Genomic DNA, 26,965 nt, shown 5'->3' with positions numbered 1-26,965 from the left:
AGGCTAGCCTCAAATCCTCTGCCTCCTGAGTGCTGGGATTAAAGGCGTGTGCCACCACTGCCAGGCTTCATTTTCACATTCTTATTTGTAATATCTTTACCTATTTCACTAGTCACAGTTGACAACCTGGAGACCATGTTTTCAGTAGCAGGGCTTGAAGTGGTCAGAAAGGCATTTTGCCATGGCCTACACCAATAACCATATTAAACAGACCAGGTTCTCATCTAACCTTTGGATACAATAGAAAACTTTCTCCTGTTTATTAGTCTGTTTTAATACTAAAGGATATTTCCAATAAGTTTGTACATAATTCTAAACTATCAATCATCTTACAAAAGAATCATCAACAATACCTTAGATATTTTATGACAGAGAATTAATTCATAGATTGGTACTAAGGATTTAAGTTGCATATTTGTTCTCAGTTTATGTAAAAGAAATGAAACAATCTGCCTGTTTCTTGGCAAGGTCAATGCAGTCCCTGGGGAAGAGGCTCTTAGAGAGCCTGTGCTATTTTCTACCTGAAGACAACTTTTCTGGACTCATGCCAAAATAGCGAACATTATGGATATTTTACTTTATGTTGAGATTTAAAAGATCTTAAATTCTTGAAAATATGTGACCTGCTTTCCAGAAATAAAGTCTTATATTCTAGTACTTTATTGCCAAAGGCAAACAAAGAAATATATGAACACCACCACCTGGACAGTGCCACAGTGAGGAAATCCAATTGTTCCAAAATGTTTATATAAATAAAGATCATAAAAATACTTTTTATTTATGCTCGTACATAACATGCCACAAATTTAATCTAAATTGTAAATTGTACCTAGCATTGTGCCTCTCACAGAACAAAATTTCAGTAAGAGTTCAGCACTTCAAGCAGTGTAGGAGGATAAGGAAAAGTGGGAGAGAGCTGAGACAGACCCAAAACATGATCAAGTGATTTAGTAAAAAAGATAAAGCAGCTAAACAAATGACACTGGAACGAGAACTGAAAGGGTTCCTAAGAGAAAGTTCTAAAGTAGCAAAGGAAATCTATTTTTTTTCTTTCTGTCTTCCAGTGCCTAGGGCTGGAACCCAGGACTTCACATTGCTAAGTGAACACTAGCACAAGCTAAGTCTCTGGCAGCAGAAGGAAAGCAAAACTCTCAATACTAAAAATGGTTAAATCAAATCCATGTAGCTTACAGGATCAGTGGTGAGAGAGGGGGTGAATTACCAAATACTGCCTCAAAATGTGTTTCTAAAAAACGAAGTCGGAACCCCATTGCAGTGTAAAGCACAAATCTTGACTGTGCAACTTGATACGCTTTTCTGTGAGTGCTCACCAACAGATGAAGGCACGGACAGCCACAGTGCTTCTTCCCACGTCACGCCCATCGCCACTGCCTGCGTGCTTGTCTCTGGATTTTGTGTAAGCAGAGCTATGCTCTATATACTGTCATGCCTGGCTTCTTCCTCTCCGATTTACATTTTTTGGTGGGTATTGGCAATACAAGACAGAGTTGTCTACTTGTTCTCCTGTGAGGGGCATTTGCTTGTTTCTACTAGTCTATTATGAATAAGTTGCTTTGTACAGACACTTTTTTGTGTGGTTTTTTCAAGACAGGGCTTCTCTGTGTAGCTCTGTAGACCAGGCTGGCCTCTAACTCACAGAGATCCGCCTGCCTCTGCCTCCTGAGTGCTGGGAGTAAAGGTGTATGCCGCCACTGCCTGGCTTGTACACACACTTTTATACAGATCTTTTGGTAGACATAAACACTTATTTTTTCTTGGCTTGGACAACAGATTGCTAGGCCACAAAGATTTGTGTTCAGTTTCAGAAGATAATGCTACATAATGCTAGATTTTGAAAGTATCAATTACTTATCAACAGTGTTTGAGAATTCACATAAAAATATATTGACACTTTATAAGATGGGGGGCTCACTATGTTACCCAGACTGGCCTTGAACTTCTGGACTCAAACCATCCTCCTGTGTTAGCCTCCTGAATAGTGGGACTAAAGGCATGGGCTAACATGCCTGGAAATAACTTTGGAGGTGGGGATGGTACTAGGAATTAAATTCAGGGCCTCACACATAGAAAGCACATGATTTACTACTAAAGTCCATCAATATCAAGTTTTTCATTTAAGAAAGCTCTTGAATTGAAGCACAATAGCTTTGAGGCTGTTCTTTGTACTGAGTAACACAGAGTGCTCAGAACTCACACAGGGGGTGGGGGGGAGGACACACACACACACACACACACACACACACACACACACACACACACGACGACACACTTTTCTATTTGAATTTTTATTCTTTTATCTAAAAAATCAATTTCACTATCAAAATTGACATTAATGGCATTACCTTGGGCTTACTGTGATTTACTGCCATTTGTGATAGCTTGGTTGAAAAGAATGATGGAATATTTAATTCAACTAGCTTTCACCAAGCAGACAAATGACTAAAAAAGTTCTACACAGGTAATACTAATGAATACAAGCACACAACTTTAAAAATAGTGCAACTGGCATGTGTAATCTAAAAAACAAATCAAAACCTCTTTAGAAGATTAAAAGTTATGGCCACCTGATCAATTGGGTTCCACAAGGAGCAAGCCAAAAATATTCTAAAAACTGAGGCTTAAAAATAAGGATTTGAAGAAGGGGAGAGCGGGAGTGGAGTGGAGGGGTTTGGTGGGGGCAGGAGAGGAGGGTAGGGAGAGGGAGCTGGGACTGACATGTGAAGCAAGCTTGTTTCCAATTTAAATATACAATAAAAAAAAGAATACCAACAATTTGGAAAAAATAAGGATTTAATAATACATTACTGTTACTGTCTTGACAATAAAAGATTTGAACTATAAAATATCCTTATCTCATGTCATCTCCTTTGGATCATTTTATTTTATAATATACACAGTAGCAGTATACAATAAGAGGCACACAAAATTTTAAGGTCAATTTACAGATATGAGGGCTGCATGCTGAAATTGTGGCAACAGGATACTCAATCAAAAGGGTTCAGAGCCTTGTTTAGTGCACGTTTTCTTAGTATTAAGCTACCAAATCCTCATGCACAAATGAACTTACAGTTTTTAACGCCATATACAATAGTCCACAGAAATATCTAGCTGCCGTTAATGTTAAAATAACACAGGCAAACAATAGGAGAGAAGGGAAGAAGCCAGGAATCAGTCAGGAAGAGACACAAGAGAAATTTCCTAGTTACGGGTACTAGTCTATAGCTTGGTAGGCATTTTTTATTGTATCTGTGAGTATATTAGCCAAATTTGGTGAATGGACATTTAAGTTTCCTTCTGTGTAAATTTTATCATATTAAAAAAAATAAAGATTCATTAAATATGCTGACCTCTAATTAATGACAAGCATATGTAACCAAGAGTAAATTATAATAATGTCTGTAACTTACTTTGAAATATATCAAATAGACTGCTGTATAGATAGAAGGATTGATATATGAACAGATATGTGATAAAATACAGCATAATTAATAAAAAAGCTAGGAGAAAGATACATGGATGTTCACAGAGTAATTGAACATCTCTGCAGTTTTTCATGGTAAAATACTGAGAAAATTGGCCGGGCGTTGGTGGCGCACGCCTTTAATCCCAGCACTCGGGAGGCAGAGGCAGGCGGATCTCTGTGAGTTCGAGGCCAGCCTGGTCTACAAAGTGAGTTCCAGGACAGCCTCCCAAGCCACAGAGAAACCCTGTCTCGAAAAACAAAAACAAAAACAAAAACAAAATACTGAGAAAATTAACACATCTACTAAAGACCTACAAACTGACAGATACTAACTTAAAATGACATAATGGTACAATGTAAGTTATAAATTTATAATGGAAAAAGTAGGAATATTAAGCACATTGCTTTGGGATATAGTAGTTCCTTATCCTCAGGGTATGTTTCAAGATTCACAGTGGATGCCTAAAATGGAGACAGTACCATAGCCTATAAACATTGGTTTCTTTCTCCTGAAATACACATAACTATGAGAAAGTTAAACTTACAAATTAGGCAAAGAGATTAACAACAGAGAAAATTAAAACAATACATTGTAAAAAGAAGTTATTTGATAGTCTTTTCCTATCTCCCATATATAGCACTACACTGTGCTTTTGAACTGTGGGAAAAGAAAGCACAGATAAAGGAGACTAATAAACTCTTTATGTAATGAAAATTTTTCTTATTTTACAGACTAAACTGAAATTCAGGAAGATTATAGAAGTATAGCCAGACATTAAGTGTCAAGGCCAGGCAAGAGGGGAATCCAACTTTTCCCAAAGTTCTGGGTCCTCTTGACACACATCTCTCACAAGGTGCCCCCCTGAACAAACATCTTCCTCACAAGCAAGGGCACTGTTCCTGTCAGACCAGCTCTGACTTTCAGAAGCTCCATCTTGCTACACCAAGCTTTTCTTCCCACCTTGGGTGCAATTCTTTGGGATCTCATGTACTGCAATCCCCACATTACTACATTTCATACGACGTGAAAGAAAGTATTGGAAATGCAAGTTTTCCAGCTAGTATTTTAAAATACCAATTGACAGTTTTAAGTAGGTGTAAGTAGGATAATGCTGCAAAAAATTGAGATGAGAACATATGTAATCAAGCATATGTAATCAAGAGTAGGACCTCAAAATATCTTTTTCTCCCAACCTTTACCTTTCCTTAGAATGCAAAATGTTGCCTATTATAAAATAATTTCCATAGCCTTAGAACCCTCCCTTAAAGTTAAATGTGAACACACAGAGATTTTTTCTGCCATGCATCATTTTAAATCTGAAAGCCTAGTGGGCTTTTGCTTTCTCATTTCCTTTTTTATCTTGGTTTGGAATTCTACCAGGAATGCTTTTATACAACTAGATACACAACTAGAAGCACTTTCGTTTCACAAATTACCACAGGTGGCCAACCTGTGAGAGCACTGTGTTAATGAGATCCTAAGCATTTATTTTTTAGTTTTTGGACCATCAGAAGATACTTTCCAAAGGCAAGATTGTAAGGAATCACGGTGACCTTTCACTTTCTTCCAGCATGCACCTACAACCTCAAAGCGGTATTTCTTACTTGACAAGCACACAGAGGGGCTCCCTAAAACATTCCTAAAGTCACAAATCTTGCCCTTGTAAGTATTATATACTATTTTGTAACAAAACGGCAACCAGTAATTCTACCTCGCCTTATTTAAGGACTCAAGAGTTCATACATGAAGAACTTCTCACAGCCTCATGGAGACTGAGTGAGGCTGTTTTTTCCTCTCGATGCCTGAGGTTGTTAGTGTTGGGAGGACCTGGAGGAGGTTGTTTTACAGCTGCAGAAACGGACGTGTAGGCAGTTAAAATGACTACTTCCTAACAGTGCCTGAACCACACACCAGATCCCCTAAATTTCCAGCCCAGTGTCCTTCCCATTTTAAAACCATGCCAAAACAAACGTTTACAAAAATGACTGTGTCCATCCATTACCTCAACTTCACTAAAACGCAGCCTGCCCCTCTTGATGTCACTTCCTCTTGTGTGTTTTCCCCTTGGTCTTGTTATCTTCACTTCATTACCACACAACACTTGAATTCGCACGCCCAATTTCTGGCTATTTTGGTTCCTCAAGGATACCAACACTGTGTCCAAAATGCCCTGACTATCCTTTAGCTATATTTATCTCAGGCAGCCAATTGCCAACTATTACAAAATTAAGGGTAAACGTGATTTATTTCTAAAACATAAAGCGCGCACACACCCGGTAGTGCTTCTTCCTCTGGGAGCGTAATAAAAATACCCAATTCCAGGTATTAAATGCAGATGCTTTCTAGAGAAAACGCAGCGATAGCCTTGCTATTTAGGAAGAGAGGTGTCGTGGGCTGCGGTTCGAGGCCAAGAATAAGGGTCAGACACTGACCTAAAACAAATATGGAGGTGAAGAGGCACAAGGAGCTTCTTGAACTCACCAGCCTGTGACAGGCTATTTGATGTCAGTTTCTAGGAACGAGGGGCACCAGGGAGGCACATGGACAATGAGAGGGCAGGCGGGGCACAGGAAAAACTCAACAAGTCCGGCAGGTAAAGGACGCACTGAGGCAGAAGATGCTGCCACGAGGCTCCCGCTGGCCTCTGCTCGACCACCAGCCCCTTTCCAGGACAGACCCCCACGGCTGTCGCCGGCTGGGGGACAGCCTTTTGCTCCCCTACCTGCCTCGACGTCTACCCAGGACCGTGCTGGGAGCCGGCGCCTCCACCCCGGGGCCCGCTTCCCGGTCAGGATGGCGACGTCGGGCCTGTCCGGCCGGACTCGCCTTCGAAAGTGGGCGTCAGGATGGCCGCCGAGCGGGCGAGGGCGCAGCCGGAGCCCTCGCCTCGGGCCCGAGCCCGGGGCGTAGCGGGGCTCGCGGCTCGCGGCTCGGCCCAGGCGGCGGCCGGCCGTGTGGCGGGCTCGCGCCGAGGTGATGGGGAAAGGGGGCGGGCGCGCCATCATGAAGGGAAAATGGTGGGCGGGCGGGCCCGCGCGCGCGGCCGCCGTACTCACCCGGGCGGGCCAGTGCGGGTAGCCCTTCATCTTGGCGAAAACCAGGTCTCCCGCTTTGTACTCGCGGGGCCGCGGACGCGCCATCCCTGTCGTTCCCTTGCCCGCTCGTCCTTGGTCGCCGCGAAGATGCCGGGAGGCCGCCCGCTCCCTGCGCGGGCCGACGGACCGCGCCGCGCTCCCCGCGGGCCTCGAGCGGCCGCTCCGACGAGAGAAAGCGGCGAGGCAGCGGTGTGTGCGTGCGTGTGTGGTGTGTGTGCGTGTGGCGGGGGGACCGCAGGCCCCGCAGATCCCCGCCCGGCTGCGGGGGAGGGGAGCACGCGTCCGGCCGCACCGAGTCCTGCTGCTGCCGCTGCCGCCGCCGCCGCGTGCAGCTCACAGGAGCCGCGTCGCCAGCCTCATGCCGCCTCCCCGCCGAGCTTTCTGGCTTCCGTGCGAGCTCCGGGCCTCGCGCCTCCTCCGAATTCCTCCTCGGGCAGCGACCGCAAACACGATCTTATTATTGTTCTCGCGCGCGCTCAGCATCCCCCCCCCCTCCACTCTCCCGCCCCGCTTCCCTCCCCCTTGCGCGCCGGCCGGTTAATTCCTAGGTGCACGGCCGGCTTTCGGGGAGAAACCGCGCGCGCTGCCCGGCTCGCTCGGCAGCGAGCTTGGTGGTGGGCGCGTCTTCCCGCAGCAGCGAAGCCGGTGCCCGGAGGGTGGGAGCGCCTACTCCGAGGACGCCCGCCGCCTGCTCTCTTTTGTTCTTGGCCCGGAGCTGACTGGCGTAGCCCAGCCAATCACTACCCCGCTGTCCCTCTTCCCTCCGGCCCGCGCCCACCCCCCACGGACTGCATCCCCCCCCTCCCGGCTGCCCCCCACACACTGGCCACTTCTGCGAGTGTTCTCTGGTGAGTGGGGGGGACAAAGGCGCCCCAGGCATGGGGTGGCCGTGTAAGGGACTCTGCCTGGTCACTAGGCTGCTGGAAAGCGTAAGCGACCTCCTTAGGTTCCAGCCCCAGGTCTGCCTTAACAATGCAGTGTGACCCACCTAGGGCGAGCTGCTTCACTGGAGTCAAGGCCGGTCCTCATCGACAGGATGACACAGTCAGGTTTTGAAGATGGACCTATGGCCCATTGCCCATCGCCGTTACACTTCTCTGTGTGGGGGCTTCAGGGGCCAACAGTTTGGGGTAAAAGGACCTTAGCCTGACAAGTCACTTGTTTTCGAATCTGGCAACACGCTCAGCAGCTTCTGGTGATTTCTTTATACGGGTCAGTAGGTCTAGAACACCGTTTTATTTGGAAATCAGCTGACAGCTTTCAAAGATATTTTGGGAGCGAGAACCTTTATATCATCCTCCTTTGTAAGAGGTAAATAAAATAATTCCCTCTTTCCTGAATTTGCCTGATGAATGAATGAATGAACGCTGCCTCTCCCCCATGAACATACCTACTTCAGAAGGCCCTCTGGTGCTGTTGCAGACTACCCTCTTTGCCCTTCCTCCCCTCTATAGGAGGGGCTTTCCCAAGCCTCTGCTTCACTCGCCTGCGCTGTAGAATTGTTTTAACAGAGCCTTGGTGACCAGCTTCCAGCGACCGGGGCTGTAGAGTCTGTAGACTTTCTGTCTGGAGTGTTTACTTTGTTCACTTGGCCATATCTTTACTAGTGCGTTTCCTTTTTGTATCTCTTCCCACATTCCCCACCCCCAGCCCCGGACCTCACTCTTTCTATAGGCCCACATTCTCTTCCACTGCAGGTTAGTCTAGGTCTTTTGCCTTGGCTGTGATGGCCTGATGATGTGCTTGTCACTTCTAGAAATCACGTCACACCCATCACAGGTACCTGTAGAGTGTTTCCTAGACTCTTTTTGCCAAAGCCACATCTCTGTGATAGGCCACCAAAGCCCTAACTGTCCAAAGCCAGAATGGTCCAGGCTCCCAGTGGGCTCAGGGTGGTCGTGAGTAAGAGGAGAGAATTGAGAGGAGTTACTAGTGTGAAAGTTGGGAAGTAACATGACCATAGTTGGCTTAGTCCTCGGGAGTTCAGGATAGAGGTGGATCTATGGGTGAGGCTGGACCAGGACCCTCCCCGAGGGACTCTGAACAGGAGAGAGAAGACATGGTCTCAGACATCTTGCTGACTCATGAGTGGCAAGTAGGAAGAATGGGGACTAAAATGTGATCCCTCGGTTTCTAGATGAAGTGACAGGATTATCAGCACTGGGGGAGATTAGGAAGTCTGTGAAGAACGGGCAGCTTTGCAGAGAAGACCATGAATGAGTTTTGGATGTGTTGTGATTTCTGTGGGTCATGTTTGGTGGGCTGTTGGTAGAGATTTGAATGATATCAGTGCACAATGGTGGCTGAAGCCAAGGCATAGTCCAAGACCATGCAGAATGAGAGCCACAGCTGCCAAGTTTGGAGACAGGTCACCAAAAGTTGGGGTCAAGAAGAAGAAAGATACTCAGTGTCATAGGATCCAGGGAGTTAAAGCATTTCCTGAAGAAAGGAAATGTCTAAGTAGATGGCAGAGAGAGGATAAGTGAGTGGCTGGAGGAGGGGAGGAGATGGGCCCATTTATTATGCTGACTGGGAAGTCATTGGTGACCTTTTGGAAACTGTTTGAATAGAAGTGGGAAGAAACCAGACTTGAAGTGCGTCAGAGGCAAAAATGGGGAAGCAGAAAGTATAGACAGCTCATTTTCACTAAATAAATACATCAGGTTCTAATAAACACTAAATCAACACCAGTGGAGGAAAGACACCAAGAACGCAGGGAGGAGGACTGTTCTGTATGGTGTTTGGCTAGTTTTTCAAGACAGGACAAATTGGAGTTTGTAAATGGGGATGCAGCTGGCCAAGCAGTCAGAGGCAATGTAAAAGGGGGTAAGTGATAGATCGTTGGTCATTTTGAGAAGGCAGACATTTCTCCCAGTCTTTTGGTTTTTTGTTTTCAATGGAGCCTGGCCTTACTGCTCGGCACATATCATTGGCCCGACTCTCATGCCCTAACAAAGCCAGACTTAGTGACACAAAAGCTGGGGCTCTCCTTACGGGGTGTCTTTGGATGATCATCAGGACTGCCACGATGTGCCTGGCTAAGAGCAGGGGAGGAAACACTGCCCTGCAGTTTTCACTGAGGGCCTGACTAGTCTCTCCACTTTATACAAAGGACTGGTGCTGTGGAAATGCTCTATCCAAGTACTTAACAGATAGCATGAAACTCTCCAGAGGTATCATTAGGACCATACAGAAAGAACCTGATGTATGTATTTAGTCAGTGTGGTCCCAGAAGTTGGTCTGTTTGCTGTATTAGCACTTTCAAGGCAGAGGCAGGAGAATCAAAAGTTTAAAGCCACTCTCAGGTACAAAATGAGTGTGCGTCACAAAACTCAGGCTTGATACTAGCTAACATTTAAATTAGCCCCTGTTCCTTATCTACCCCGTCATGTGGCTCATAGCTTGTTACCTCATTTTCTACATATCCTGCTTCCACTGCATCTGCTGGCATCTCCAGACGCCATCCTTCTAGCTCCCAGCATTATCCGCTTGGCTCTGCTGCCTAACCTTATCCTGTCCAGTCAGCTTGTTTACTAAACCAGTAGCAGCGACAAATACTCCACACAGTCTAACCTGGGTTATATAAGACCATATCTAACAACAACAACAAAAGCACATTAATTTTATTTCTGAAACTTGGAGGAAATCCATTTTAAAAATTTTAACAGTATCCATGTTCTTTGATCACTTTTAATTTCGGTATTCTGAAATCTCCCTGGGATAATACTCCTCTCTGTCTCTGGCTCCATGGTTTATTTTTTTGCAGTCCTATGTCACTCTTATCCATCCATGCATTTTGTTGAGTTGATTCTGTTTTCTGTTTTCACCTTCTCCTTCATATCTTGAGTTAGCACCCACTAAAGTTCCAATTGTTCCTTTACATCCTGCCCTTAAATTCACCCATTCCAATTACTCAAAATCTATTCCTTTGCCTGAAATTATGTGTGAAGTGGAATATATATGTACGTACATATGTACGTACGTGTGTGTGTGTGTGTGTGTGTGTGCTGAGCATACAGTAACTGCTCATTAATTGTTAACATGGCAAGAGTTGAAAGTAGCTGAAAAGGGATTCTGGGAAAGGCGGGCCAAATCTAGCATACACAGTCACTATGTTAGATAAGAGCACTTGTGACCTCTCCTGAGCCCATTTCAACTGGTTTTGCTCTTTGAAGCATCTCTTGAATACCTGCAATGCAATCCCAAGGTCTTACCATCCTTGAGAGAGAACGGACTTACAGACACTGACATCTTCTTGGAAGTCATTAGCTAACCGCTGTGAGAGCGTCCTCATCAAGTGTGCACTGGTGCAGTGTCAGGTGGGTAGAAGGCACCATAAAGCCTACAAGGGCTAGAACTGGAGAGATCGGGACCAGGCAGCATTGGCAGAGTGGGGATGGGTAATATAATCAACCACATGGAGGCCAGAAAGTAGAGAAGCAGAGGATGCTCTTACAATAGTGTAGGGCATAGTACTGACTGAGATTATTGCGGGTCTGGGGAAATCTGAGTCTGAGCTTAAAACCTATGTCATTGAGGCCATTTCCACTCTTCCTCCTTCACTGTCCTGTTCCAGACTGAGGAAGAAAGTGATGGGGAAGTCCTGTGTATATGTCAATAAAGCACTGTTGGCCAATAGGGAAGCAAGATAGATGGGACTAGGAGTCCAGGAGGACTCTGGGGAGGAGAAACACAGAGAGTCACGATGTAGTTGCCATAGGGGTAAGAAATCTAGACCCTTTCTCCTGTAAGAGAAATACTTAGATTAACAATTATGGAGTAAATACTTCAGTCAGAGATAGCCAGTAAGAAACAAGCAAGGCCAACAGCTTCATAACTAATACAGCGTCTTGTGTGTTACTTGGGGACTACAACATGCAGAGCCCAGGCAACTGGTGAGGAAAAACCAAAGCGGCTGGCAAGGAAAAGGCTTCACTCAACAAGAAAGTGGAAAGGTTTAATGAGTTTGTTGCTACTTGAAAAGATCTGAGATGTAGAGCATATTAAATGCTCAAAGAATCTGCAAAATTTCCTGTAATTTTTGTTTGTGTTGTTCTAATGTTGGTGTGCATGGTGCTGAAGAAAGCATTATATCAATATTAGTACACATTCATTTATTCAGTGAATATTTGTTGAATTCTGGTGGGCATCAGTCATTTGTCTAGAGACCCAGGACCACTGAGAGCAAAGAGTCATGGTGCCAGATGCAAAGCCATTAAGTAGTGGTAAAGGATTCTGGGGATGTGGAATGAAGGATGTAAAGGAAACGATGTTTTCATAGCTCTAGGCCTATTGCTTTCTCTTTTAATCCTCTTAGAGTCCCAATACCATGTCAAGAATTGTGACTGTTTTGCTGGTGTGGAAAGGGAGTGGGGCATATGGAGAGAGACAGTGTCCATGACTGTCAACTTGACACAACCTAATGAGTCACCTGAGAAAGGAGTCTCAATTGATGGACTGCAAGATCAAATTGCCTGTGGGCATATTTGTGGGGGTTGTCTTGATTGTTACTTGATGTGTGTGTGGGGAGCCCACTGTAGGTGGCAACATTTCCCGGGCAGATGGTTCTGGGACATATAAGAAAGTTAATTAAGCATAAGCCCGCCATCATCAGCAAGCAGCATCCCCCCCCCCGTGGTTTCTGCTTCAAATTCTTGCTTGTGTTCTTGCCTCCAACTTCTCTCAGTGATAGACAGTGACCTGGAAGTGTCAGCCCAAGAAATGCTTTTGCTCCTTTAGTTGCCTGTGGCCCAAGTGTTCCATCACAGCAATAGGAAGGGAGCCAGGACAGATGCTGGATAAAACACTGCGAAGACAAGTGATAGAGGGAGAAGAGAGAAACCTGACCAGTTCCCAGCTCTTACCATCTCTCCACCTGAGTTGCCAGCCATGTGGGTAAAGCAATATTGGATCCTCTAATCCTAGATAATCTACCCTAGATAATGCCATATGGTAGTATGAAGGCAGGCTGTACCCTCTGAACTGTACCCCAGTCAATTACAGAATCACAAACAGGACAGTAGTGGCAGTTCTTTTAGGTTATGAAAGTTCAAGATGGAGGGGCCTCACATAAGCATGAGGACCTGAATTCAGTTCCCCAGCATCATTGTAAAAAGCTGAGTGTCCTGGCCATACACTTGTAATCCCAGTGCTGGGGAGGCAGAGACAAGACTAGTTAGACTAGCCTAATGAGTGAGCTTTGGGTCCTGCTGAAAAAGTCTGTCTCAGAAAACAAAGGACTCCTGAGGAACAACACCCAAGACTGACCTGTGGCCTCCACACACATTGCACGAATATAGACACCTATACACACACAAGCAATTTTTTGAAGATGCATGCAAGTAATTTTTTAAAGATGCATGCATGTATGTGTGTGTATGTACGTGTGTATGTATGTATGTATGTATGTATATGATTGCTTTGTCTGCATGTTCTTCTGCTCATCAGAGGAGAGCATTGAATCCCATTATAGATGGTTGTGAGTCACCATGTGGTTGCTGGGAATTGAACTCAGGACCTCTGGAAGAGCAGTCAGCACTCTTAACCACTGAGCCATCTCTCTAGTCCTAAAAATATACTGTTTAATGTGAGAGCAGATTATAATTTAAGAAAAGATTTAATGAAGTGAGGGTTTAATAGCAGTTTAATACAGTCAAAGAGAGCTAGTGACCTAAATGACCAGAAGAAAAAGTTGAGCTCAGAGATAAAAAGAAAACTTGAGGAACTTCATATTGTCATTTCAGCATTCTGTTCCTAGTATTTTTAAGTACCCGTGAGATAGAATTTTTTGTAGTCTGATATGGAGTCCCAAATGATGAGACAAAAAGAGAATGAGGTAGAAGTAGTATTGCTACCAGGAGGTTTCTAAAACAGAAATATCACATGGATTGCATGTTTGTGTGCACGCCCTCCCCAATTTGAATGTTGAAACAGTACTACTCAGTGTGATAGCATTTGGTGATGGGGCCTGTTGTGTAGGTAGCTCTTCCCTCTAAATTGGAGGAGTCCCTCCTAGAAAGAGGTTCCTGAAGACTCAGAGAGCAAAGGAAACTTACAGGTCTCAGGAAACTACAGAAACTAACAAAATTCACAAAGACCTCCTGTGGTTAAAAGAGCTTCGGGTACTTAGGTAAGCAGGGTTGGTTTTTCAGTCTTGCAGCTGCCCTGGGAGTCCTCTGCACCCCTACGTCTAAGACCTCACCCACATTCCTGTAACTAACCCTAATGAACTCATTGGATCACTGAATTGGACTTGAGTGGAATCATTGGTCTGTCATTGGTGCCCTATTTGGGGTGAATAGACATTTGTGCAAGTTTCCTCCAGGGAAAGATACATAACGAGGCCTTTGGGAAGTGACTAGGGTATGAGGTGGAGCTCCTAATGGGATTAATAACACCTTTATAAGAAGAGGTAGAGGAGAGTTTCTTTCCCCTCTCTCCATCATTCTGTGAAAAGATGGCATCTGCAAACCAGAAAGAGCATTCTGACTAGATGCTGGATCTGGTAGCTCCTTGACCTTGGATTTTCCAGCCTTTAGAACTGTGAAGACAAATGTTTGTGGTTTAACCTATCTGCCTATAGCATTTTGTTATAGCAATCTAAATTGACTTAGATATGAAGCCATGGATTAAAAAGTATTTTGAATGCCAATTATGATGAATACAAAGACAATTTCATTTAAGAATCTTATCATAAAGTCACTGGAATGCATAGATAATACATATAAAGATGGGCAAAACTCCATTATCTTCAGAGATACAACAAGACAAATTCACAGCCTAGAATTCTAAATCAAGTTAGCTTTCAAATAAAGGAGAAATAAAAGCTGTAGGACTAGAAATCCAGAGAACTCATCAACATCAAATTTACACTAAATGAAACACTAATGAGAGAGGGTCAGGCAAAACCAAAACGATGCTAAACTTCTGAAACAGGAAGACACAAGAGAAATGAACAATTGAGAGAACAAATATCGCGTTAAATCAAAAATAAAAATGTAGTGTCTTAATTAGACAATATTTGAGTTAGGTATGGCAAATTAGGAATTCATAAGACAGGGCCTATGAAATGACTCAGTTGTTAAGAGCCCTGGCTGCTTTTGCAGAGAACCTGGGTTGGATTCCTAGCACCCACATAGCAGCTCACAACCATCTGCAACTCCAGTGTCAGGTTCCCTCTTCTGGCCTCTGGGTATGAGGAAAGCATGCGAATACATACAAGCCGACACATAAATAAAATTAACTTTAAAAATATTTTTGAAGAATTCCTAAGAAGGACCTGGGAGATGGCTGAGGGAATAAAGCGCTGCTGCACAAGCCGGTGCACCAGAGTTTGGATCCCTGGACCTACTAAATGCTTGGTGAATTTGGTGGCTTGTCTGTAGTTCTGTGCTGGTAAGGGATCTTGCAAGATGGAGACAGATCCCCTGAGCAAGTTGGCTCATACAGTGACCATGTCATCAAGGTGACATCTAAGTTCAGTTGAGAGACCCTGCCTTAAGGAATGTTGCAGAGCAATCAGGAATACTCTAAACATGAACATTGGGCCTTCACAGGTGCACATACATCTCTATGTGCACCCACACACAGGAGAATACACACAGAGGAGAATTCATCAGAAATCTAAAATGTACACATTGAATCAAAAATATCACATGAAGTAGGGAGGGCTAGAGAGATGAGTCAGGGATTAAGAGTAACTGCCACTCTTACAGAGGGACCAGGTTCCGTTCCCAGCACCCACAAGGCAATTCACAACCAGTAACTCCAGTCCCAGGAGATCCAACACCCTTTTCTGGCCCTTGAAGTCACTATACACACATGCTGTACAGATATGCATGCAGTAAAACACTGAGACACATAAAATAAAAGCGAAGGATAAGAATTTTAAAATATCGGGAGAGAGGTGCTTTCTTGCTGAGTCTCTGGCCAAAAAAGAAGAAACCAGTTTCTCCAGTTGTCCTTGACTGTCTTTGCAGTCATTCTGAATAAGCAGGAGGAACTGTCCCCCAGCTGACTAACCAGGAGCCTGCTGAGATTGCTGGGCCACTCCCACCCCCACACAGGACAGAGGTAAGCTCTGGCTCCCGCTCAGGACAGACCTCCACTTGCCCACTCTGGGATCTCCTGGCCTTCAGACTGCAGGCATGTCGACTCGCCCTGGGGCTCACCAAGCAACCATGAGTCTGCTGACTGCACTGAGCTAATTCAGCTCCCACCCACCAGGAGAGGGAGTACCTCAGACTCGCCTGCACCCACTGTGAGACCCGTCAGAGTATTGGACCTGCTTGTACCCACCGGAAGAGAACCTTGGACCCGTACCCATCAGGAGAGGAAGAGACCCCACCTGTACCCATGGGAAGAAGGGATGGGAAGACAACAATATAAGAACACATTTAACAATAGAAAAACAAATATGATGCCACCAGAGTCTAGGGACTACACCAGCAAGACCTGAACATCCCAACATAGATGAAACAGAAGAGAACATCCTTAAAAACAACTTCATGAAGATGATAGAGACCCTAAAAGAGGAAATGAGAAAAACCTTTAAAGAAATGGAAGGAAAGACAAACCAAAAATTGCAAGAAACAATTCAAACAGTGCAAGGTTTGAAAGCTGAAATAGAGACAATAAAAAAAAAACACAGTCTTAAGGAATGCTGGAATTAGAAAAGGTGGGTAAATGATCAGGAACTACATATGCAAGCATAATCAACAGAACACAAGAGTTGGAAGAGAGAATCTCAAGCATTGAAGATACACTAGGAGAAATAGTTTCATCGACCAAAGAAAATCTTAAGTCCAATAAATCCCTAAAACAAAATATCCAAGAAATATGGGACACCATGAAAAAGTCAAACCTAAGAATAATAGGTATAGAAGAAGGTGAAGAAACCCAACTCAAAGGTGCAGAAAACATATTCAACAAAATCATAGAAAACTTTACCAACCTAAAGAAAGACATGCCAATGAAAATACAAGAAGCCTACAGAACACCACATAGAGTGGACCACAAAAAACGTTCCCTTGGCACATAATAATTAAAACACCAAACATACAAAATAAAGAATATTAAGAGCTACAAAGGAAAAAGGTCAAGTAACATATAAAGGTAAACCTATCAGAATCACACCTGACTTCTCCATGGAAACTCTGAAAGCCAGAAGGTCCTGGATAGATATTCTACAAACACTAAGAGACCACCGATGCCAGTCCAGATTACTATATCCAGCAAAGCTTTCAATCACTATAGATGGAGAAAGCAAGATACTCCATGACAAAACCAGATTTAAACAATAGATATCCACTAATCCAGCCCTACAGAAAGTACTGGAAGGAAAACGCCAACCTAAGAAGTTAACCACTCACAAAAACATAGGCAATAGACAATTTCCCTTTACTGTTGGGCCTCAGCCCCTACCGGGTGTCTGTGAGTTGCTAGTCAGCCAACAAGTCCATCCTGTTTTCCAGTCCAAGTGCATCCTGTTTTCTAGTCCTGGCTTACTGCCTTGGTCTTGTGCCATTGACATCAACATCTAGCATGAGGAAAACATGCTCTCTTCCACCTGTGGTTTTTCCACTGTGCTGTAAGCCTGTATATAAGGCTGCTCCCTGTCTACAATAAAGAAGAGACCTCTTAGCACAAACAACCAGACAGATGTCTTGTCTTTCAGTTCAATCCCCAGGTTTTAGTCTGATATATTAGACTCGCTCATGGTGCAGGTGCCACACTTTACCAAAAGCCAAAAGCCAAAAGCCAAAAAAAAAAAAAAGCGGGGTAAATAACACCACCACCACTAAATCAAAGACAAACTCAATAGTCATTAATTTCCCTCAATATTAGTGGTCTCAATTTGCCTATAAAAAGACACAGGCTAACAGGATGAATACGAAGACAGAATTCATCCTTCTTTTGCATACAAGAAACACACCTCAATTTCAAACAACACAGATCGCAGAAACCCTACAAACTCATGGAAATTGAACAATGCACAATTGCACCATCTCTGGGTCAAGGAAGAAATAAAAAAAAAGAAATTAAAGACTTCCTAGAATTCAATGAAAATGAAGACACAACATACCCAAACTTATGGGACACTTTGAAAGCAGTACTAAGAGGAAAGTTCATAGCACTAAATGCTCATGTGAAGAAACTGGAGAATAGTCACACTAGAGAATTAACAGCAGAACTGAAAGCTCTAGAACAAAAAGAAGCAAACTTATCCGGGAAAAGTAGATGCCAGGAAATAATCAAACTGAGGGCTGAAATCAACAAAGTCGAAACAAAGAGAACAATCAAAGAATCAATGTAGCAAAGAGTTGGTTCTTCCAGAAAATCAACAAGATAGACAAACCTTTATCCAAACTAATCAAAAGGCAGAGAGAGAACTTGCAAATTAACAAAATCAGTAATGAAAAGGGGGACATAACAGCAGACACCACCGAGGAAATCCAGAGAATCTTGTGGTCAGACTTTGAAAACCTGTACTTCACAAAATTAGAAAATTTAAAGGAAATGGACAATTTTCCGGATAGGTAATCACTTACCAAAATTAAATCAAGAAAAGATAAGCAATTTAAACAGACCTATAACCCCTAATGAAATAGACGCAGTCATAAAAAGTCTCCCAACCAAATAAAGCCCAGGCACAGATGGCTTCAGTGCATAATTCTACCAGAAATTGACAGGCGATCTAATATCAATACTGCTCAAAGTATTCCACACAATAGAAACAGAAGGTTCATTGCCAAACTGTTTTTATGAGGCTACAATTACCTTGGTACCCAAGCCACACAAAGACACAACTAAGAAAGAGGACTGCAGACCAATATCGCTCATGAACATTGACACAAAAATACTCCATAAAATACTGGCAAATCGAATCCAAGAGCACATCAGAAAAATCATCCACCATGATCAAGTAGGCTTCCTCCCAGGGATGCAGGGATGGTTCAACTATTGAAAATCTATCAGTGTAATCCACCATATAAACAAACTGCAAAAGAAAAACCACGTGATCATCTCACTAGATGCTGAAAAAGCCTGTGACAAAATCCAACACACCTTCATGATAAAGGTCCCGGAGAGATCAGGGATAATAGGAACATATCTGAACATAATAAAAGCAATATACAGTAAACCAACAGTCAACAAACTAAATATAGAGAAACTCAACACAATTCCTCTAAAATCAGGAACAAGACAAGGCTGTCAGCTCTCTCCATATCTCTTCAATATTGTACTTGAAGTTCTAGCTAGAGCAATAAGACAACAATAGGCGATCAAGGGGAATACAAATTGGAAAAGAAGCCTAACTTTCATTATTTGCGGATGATATGATAGTTTACATAAGTAACCCGAAAAACTTTACATGGGAACTCTTACTGATAAACACCTTCAGCAAAGTGGCAGGATACAAGGTTAACTAAAAAAAATCAGTAGCCCTACTACATACAAATGATAAATGGGCTGAGAAAGAAATCAGAGAAACATCATCCTTTACAATAGCAACAAACAACATAAAATATCTTGGGATAATGCTAACCAAACAAGTGAAAGACCTGTATAGCAAGAACTTTGAGTCTTTAAAGAAAGAAATTAAAGAAGATACCAGGAAATGGAAAGATCCCCCATGCTCTTTGATAGGATCAACATAGCAAAAAATGGAAATCTTGCCAAAAGCAACCTACAGATTCAGTGCAATCCCCATCAAAATACCATCTCAATTCTTCACAGACCTTGAAAGAACAATAATCAACTTTATATGGAAAAACAAAAGACGTAGGATAGCCAAAATGACCCTGTACAATAAAGGAACTTCCGGAGGCATCACCACCCCTGACTTCAAGCTCTATTATAGAGCTATAGTCCCAAAAACATCTTGGTATTGGCACAAAGATAGACAGGTAGACCAATAGAATCAAATTGAAAACCCTGATATTAACCCACACACCTACAAACACTTGATTTTTGACAAAGAAGCTAAAATTATACAATGGAAGAAAGGTAGCGTCTTCAACAAATGGTGCTGGCATAACTGGAGGCTCACATGTAGAAGACTGCAAATAGATCCATGTCTATCGCCATGCACAAAACTTAAGTCAAAATGGATCAAAGACCTCTACACAAATCAAGCCACACTGAACCTCTTAGAAGAGAAAGTGGGAGATACCCTTGAACGAATTGTACAGGAGAATGCTTCCCGAACATAACACTGGTAGCACAGACACTGAGATCGACAATTAATAAATAGGACCTCCTGAAACTGAGAAGCTTCTGCAAGGCAAAGGACACACAGTCAACAAGACAAAAGGCAGCCCACAGAATGGGAAAAGATATTCACTAACCCCACATCTTTCAGAGGGCTGATTTCCAAAATTTACAAAGAACTCAAGAAGCAAGTCTCCAAAACACCAAAGGACCCAATTAAAAAGTGGGGTACAGAATTATATAGAGAATTCTTAATAGAGGAGTCTAAAATGGCTGATAGACACTTAACAAAGTGCTCAACATCCTTAGCCATCAGGGAAATGCAAATCAAAACAACTCTGAGATGCCATCTTACTCCTGTCAGAATGGCTAAAATTAAAAACACCAATGACAGTTCATGCTGGAGAAGATGTGGAGAAAGGGGAATACTCCTCCACTGCTGGTGGGAGTGCCAACTTGTACAGCCACTTTGGAAATAAGTATGGAGATTCCTCAGGAAAATGGGAATCAGTCTACCATAAGATCCAGCAATTCCACTCTTAGGAATATACCCAAAGGATGCACATTCATACATCTGTTCCACTATGTCCATAGCAGCATTATATAGCCAGAACCTGGAAGTAACCTAGATGCCCCTCAACTGAAGAGTGGATGGAGAAAATGTGGAACATTTACACAGTGGAGTACTACTTGGCAGAAAAAAAAACAAAACAAAACAATGGAATCTTGAAATTTGCAGGCAAATGGATGGCACTAGAAGAAATCATATATGGATTTTAGACATGGAGCAGAGGAATGCCAGCCTACAATCCCACCGCCAGAGAGTCTGGGAAGCAGGATCCTAAAAGAGATATGTGTGGTACCCTGGAGAAGGGGAATGGGACAAAATTCCCTGAGCGGATTGGGAGCTTGGGGGCAGGGGAAAGGAAATGGGGAGAAAGACAGGGAGAAGAGAAGGGGAGAGGAGGACTCAACCTTGAGTTGGGGGAAGAATAGAGGAGAGCAGGATGAGAGATACCATAATAGAGGGAGTCATTATAGGTTTGAGGAGAGATCTGGCACTAGTGAGATTTCCAGAGATCTATAAGGATGACACTAACTGGCAATCTAAGCAATAGTGGAGAGACTACCTTAAATGCCCTCCTCCAATAATGAGATTGATGACTACTTTATATGCCATTCTAGAGCCTTCAGCCAGTGGCTGATAAAAGCAGAGGCAGACACCCACAGCTAAACACTGAACTGAACACCTGGAATCCCGTTGCAGAGAGGGAGGGAGGAGTGATGAGCAAAGGGGTCAAGATCTGGCTGGTGAAAATCACAGAAACAGCTGACCTGAACAAGGGGGAGCTCATGGACCCCAGACTGATGACTGAGTGGCCAGCATGGGACTGATCCAGACCCCCTAAATTTGGATGTCAGTGAGGAGGCCTCAGCAATCTATGGGGCCTCAGGTAGTAGATCAGTGTTTATCACTGGCATACGAATGGACTTTGGGAGCCCATTCCACATGGAGGGATGCTATCTCAGCCTGGACACATGGGGCAGGGCCTAGGTCCTGTCTGGGATGATATGACAGACTTTGGAGATCAGCCAGGGAGGGCCTTGGGTGGGGGGATGGGGGGACTGGTGGGGAGCAGGGTAAGAGTGGAGGGAGAGGGATCTGGGATTGCTATGTGAAGCAAACTTGTTTCTAATTTAAATAAATAAATAATAGTAAAACAAAAAAAGCAGGAGGAACAAAAATTTAAAATGTCACATGATTACTGATTAATGCAGTAATTAAAAATTTAAACTGGAGGTTGGAGGGATTTCTCAGTGGTTAGGAGCATGAAGTGCTTTTGCATAGGACAGAAGCCTATAACACCACCTCCAGAGAATCTGATGTCTTTGGTCTTCATGGATTCCTGCACTGAGGTGAACACACACACACACACACACACACACACACACACACATACACACACACACACACATTAAAAAAATGAATCTTAAAGGTATTGTGATAAATGAAGTAAAGAAGTCTACAATCTTAGGACATGAAGAATTAACAAAGGTACTAAGATACTACATTTTAGGAAAAACACACATGAGTTTTAAGATAATTACTAAAGTAATAATAAATGCCCAAACTAATAAAAATAACTCATATTCCCAAATGGGAATATATGATAAAAATAAATAATTACACAGAACCCATAAATTCATATATATCAATGATCACACCTAAGATAAAGTAACAAATTTTCCAGTTAAAAGATTGTCTAACAGGCCTGGTAGTGGTGGTGCACACCTTTAATCCCAGCACTCGGGAGGCAGAGGCAGGCGGATCTCTGTGAGTTCGAGGCTGGGCTGGACCGACAGCCTCCAAAACAATACAGAGAAACCCTGTATATAAAAAAAAAAAAACAAAAAGATTGTCAAACTGAATTAAAAGGACTTTATACTGCTAACAAATGTCTCTTCCTCTTCTCTTTTTTTTTTTTTTTTTTTTTTTTTTGGTCAAGACTATTTTGGGGGAACACACAGAAGCAGCTGACCTGAGCAAGTGGGAGCTCAGTCTGACAGCTGTGGAACTAGCATAAGACTGAACCAGGCCCCCTGAACATTGGAGTCAGTTGAGGAACCTGAGCAGTCTATGGGGCTTCTGGCAGCGGAACCAGTATTTATCCATAGTGTGTGCAGGAATGGGCTTTGGGAGCCTATTTCCTATGGAGGAATACTCTCTCGGCCTAGATACATGGGGGAGGGTCTAGGTCCTGCCCCAAATGATGTGGCAGACTTTGATGATCCCCCATGGGAGGACTCACCCTCCCTGAGGAGTGGATGGGGGTGGGATGGGAGCATTAGTGGGGGGCATGGGAGAATGGGAGGGAGAGGGAACTGGCATTGGTATGTAAAATGAGATTGTTTTTAATTTAAATAGTGGTTTTATTTGTATCAAACAAAATAGACTGTAAGGCACACAAAATATTCTTATAAATTGGTAGTGCATAACCAGGAGTGATTACCCCCACGTGTCCACCACATAATGGAGATTTGACAATGCCTACAGATATTTTTGGTCTTCACAATTTGGATTGAGGATGCTATTACCATGTAGTTTTTTTGAGGAAAAAGGTTTTACCAAACATTCCACAGGGCATGGTACAGAACCTCCCATCCAACAACAAATTGTCCTATCCCCAATATTGATATGCATATTACAGAAATACTGCCACAAAGGGAAATTATACAAAAACAAAGGGACCAATAAATGAAATTCTTGATTTGTATAGACTAATAACATATCTCAAAATATGTAAAGAAAACCAGACAAATTTCCAACCACAGTTGGAGATTTTCATAGAATATTCTTAGAAACTGATAGCATTTGTAGATTTTATAAAATCTGTGAGAGAGCTGGGTTATAGTTCAATAGCAGAGCACTTTCCTAGCATGTAGAAGCCCTGGGTTCAGTCCCTAACACTGCAAAATCATTAGTAAGACCATTGATCTTCACAATTTGGATTGAGGATGCTATTACCATGTAGTAAAGCACTTGTACAAGAATAAATAAGTTCAGATCTTCAGAATTCAAAACCCGATGCAGTAGCAAGCATCTGCAATCCCAGCGTTGCTATGGTTAAATGGGAGGTGGAGACAGAAGAATCCTTGGAAACTTGAAGGTCAGCTACTTAGTGTGGCAAACATATAGATGAACTCTGAGAGACCTTGACAAAGTAGAAAGTAAAGGCCTAGCCTGAGGTTGTCCTCTGACATCCATGAGTGGCATGTGTTTACCTAAACTCACACACCATACCTGAACACACACAAAAATGCAAGTAATAAATTAATATATTTGGGACACAATGCCATATATCTATTAAGTGTACAATTTCATATGCATATGGAACATTTACCAAATTGGCCATCTTGATAATGAATTATAAATTGTACACTTGATGAGGATATAGGTGACTATTTATTATGGGAAAGTACTTACAAAAGAAACTGGCAGCCCAGGCTACTCTCAGTAGCTTTCCAAGACCTGACCAGAACCCCAGAAAGAAAGAGTTCCTCTCTCCTCATTCTTTTATCCACACCTGTACACACCTGTAGCCATGCCCAAAATGGGCATGGTCAGTGGCACGAGTACCTAGATCTCTCCCTACACCATATGCTGGGTAATAACATAATTTCCAATATCTTATGATTTTAGCTTTCTAAAATTATACTTATTATAACCTCTAATCACAGAGCCATGAATCAATAACAAAAATATTAGGGATTTCCTAGGAACTTAGAAATTAGACAATATTTTTATTTCCAATTTTAAATAATCCATGATTCAAGGAAGAAATAACAATGGAAATTAAAATATATTTGAATAAGTAATAGTGGAAACACAATGCATCTATACTTGTAAGCTCAAGTTAAAGCTACTTAGAGAATTTTAAATTCATTATCATAGAAAGACTAAAAAGCAATGATGTATTCAAAAAGTCAGGGAAAAATATGACTAAAAATAATTAAATATATGATAAAAATGTATCATACAGAGAGTCAATAAAGCCAGAGACAACACAATGCATATGCCAATATAGATTTTGATCAAGATAAATTATAAGCATAACAGATACGAGAGATAAAAAATGGTACATAATTTCAAATCTTGTGGATATTCAACATAAAGGGCACTGAGGAAAACTTGGTACCCATACATTTGAAATATTAGTTGAAATGGACAATGTTTGGGAAATAAATCTTCCAGTGCTGACACAAGAAGAAAGAGAAGTGAGAGTAGTCTCCCAGAGAAAAAAATTCATCTGTAATGTAAAATCTGTCAAAGAAAATTCCAGGCTTAAATATCTGCACTAGCAAATAATACTAAATATTTTTAGACTTAAACAATGTCAATACCATACAAAACCACAGCCTACAAAGAGGGTAAATTTGCCAAACTGTTTAATAAAACAGTATGATATTAATATCAACATTTGACAAGTATAACACAAGAAAGTCTCTCATCATATAAGTGAAAAAAAGCCAAATATTGAACTAAATTCTGTTATATATAAAAAGATAAACCATCACAGCAAATTAGCATATAATCTAGAAAGCAAGCCATCACATTAATAGATCTTAGGAGAAGAAAATCTTGACTCTTTAAAGGGATTCAGGGACCGTGTTTAACTTCAATACTTAAGTTCTAATTCAAGCTAGAAATGGGATTTTTCTCACTCTGATATATAATATCTATAAAATACCTGCAGGATATATCACACTCACTGGTAAAATATTGAAAACCTCCTCTAGATTTTTGAACAAAAAAGGCCCTGTGATACTACTTCTTGTATTTGAGACTTGTGTTTAAGAGTTCTTGTCCTACATAATATGGTAAGAAAAAAATAGAGTTGGAAAACAATAAATCTGCTTTTTTTTACTGATAATGTAATTGTGTATGTAATAAATTTTAAAAGTCAATAGCTATTGCAATTAAGAAGTGAAAGTGGACAGTGGTGGTACATGACTTTAATCCCAGCACTCAGGAGACAGAATCAGGCAGATCTCCAAATTCCAGGCCAACCTGGTCTATAGAGAAAGTTCAATGACAGCCAGGACTACACAGAGAAACACTGTCTCAAAAAACAAACAGACAAACAAGCAAACAAACAAAAAACCAAATGAACGGAAGGAAGGGAGGGAGGAAGGAAGGAAGAAGAGAAAAAAGAATTAAGAAGTAAATTCAGCAACTTTATTTCTGAAAATGTTACTCCAAAAAATTAATTGTAGAGGCTGGAGAGATAGCTCAGAGGTTAAGGGCACTGGGTGCTCTTCTAGAGGACCCGGGTTCAGTTCCCAGCACCCACCTTGGGATCTCGTGTTCTTTTTTGGCCTCTGTGGGCACTGCATCTACACGGTGCACAGAAATACATGCAAGTAAACACTCATACACATAAACATAATTTTTATTTTAAGGAAAAATAAATGTACTTGTAACAGCAACAATTATAAAACAAAAATTTAATTTTGTTATCATTTGTAATAGTAATCCAAATCAATTACTTATGAACAAATTAATGAAAGAGTGTAAGAACCCTAAATAGGAAGCTACATAGCATTATATACAGAAATTAAAGATAATATCAGCATATAAGAGGAATTTCATGTACATAGTCTGGAAATCAATATTTTTATGTGCATTGGTGTTTTTCCATAGGTTTCAGATTTCCTGGAACTGGAGTTTCAAATAGTTGGGAACTCCCATGGGGGTGCTTGGAATTAAACCCAGGTCCTTTGGAAGAGCAACCAGTACTCTTAACTGCTGAGCCATCTTTCCAGCCCTGAAAGTCAGTATTATAAATGTGTTATTCCACCTTAAACTGATGTAAGGGTTCTAATTAAGCCACTTAAAGTCCCAGTGACTTTTGGGGGTATGCAGATCTTTGCTTCTAAAACTTATATAAAATGTGGAGTGCCAAAAAGAAGCTTGAAAATATTAAAGAACAAATTTGGAGGATTGGTGTTACTAGATATTAATATTTTTTAATGTTAGTTCAATAGACAGTGATCAAGACAGTAAGTTTTAGCGTAAAAATAGATTAACCCAACAATGAGAGAAAATTGCAAGATTAGATACTAACCCACACATGTATGAATTTTTGAGCCTGTGTATATAACAATCAGGAGGCTGAGATAGAAGAGTTACTACTAGTTTCAGGCCAGCCTGAGCTCCATAGTCAAAACTAGATGTCCTAGTGTGCTTTAACTGTCAACTTAACATAGCCTGGAGTCCTCTGAGAAGGGAGTCTCGGCTGAGGTGCCCAGATAACACTGACCTGTTAGCATGTCTGTGGTGGATTATTTTATTAGCTGATGTCAGAGAGCCCAGTACACCGTGGGCAGCATCATTCCCTGGGCAGCCGGTCCTGGACTGTATAAGAAACCTAGGAAGATGGTCCTGTGAGTAAGTCAACCAGCAGAATTCCTCCGTGATTTCTGCTTCAAGTTCCAACTTGAGTTCCTACTCTGGCTTCCCTTGATGATGAACTGCAACCTGTAAGCTTAAACTTTTCCTTCCTTGAGTTGCTTTTGGTTAGAATGTCTTATCAACACAATAACAAAGAAGGGAAACCAGAGCAACAGGCTAGTCAGGCCTATGTATAAAGGTCTTGTCTCAAAGCTAAATAA

At 42.1% G+C, this 26,965-nt stretch overlaps 1 protein-coding gene across 2 annotated transcripts in view; it reads right to left on the bottom strand.

The window, feature by feature from the left end:
- The window catches only part of Hdgfl3 (HDGF like 3), a 71,950-nt gene extending 64,906 nt beyond the window's left edge, over positions 1–7,044 (bottom strand). The window contains exon 1 of one of the 2 annotated variants that reach the window (XM_040729293.1): positions 6,542–7,044. In XM_040729293.1, coding sequence (XP_040585227.1) covers positions 6,542–6,625 — 84 coding nt within the window. In that variant the 5' untranslated portion in view covers positions 6,626–7,044. The remainder of the gene's footprint in view (positions 1–6,541) is intronic. The other variant, XM_005077841.4, reaches the window with a different exon arrangement.
- Positions 7,045–26,965: the final 19,921 nt, after the last annotated feature.

The sequence above is a fragment of the Mesocricetus auratus genome, unplaced genomic scaffold (genome assembly GCF_017639785.1).
Source record: "Mesocricetus auratus isolate SY011 unplaced genomic scaffold, BCM_Maur_2.0 Super-Scaffold_4256, whole genome shotgun sequence".
Taxonomy (NCBI): domain Eukaryota; kingdom Metazoa; phylum Chordata; class Mammalia; order Rodentia; family Cricetidae; genus Mesocricetus; species Mesocricetus auratus.
This window is presented reverse-complemented; position numbering and strand designations above follow the sequence as displayed.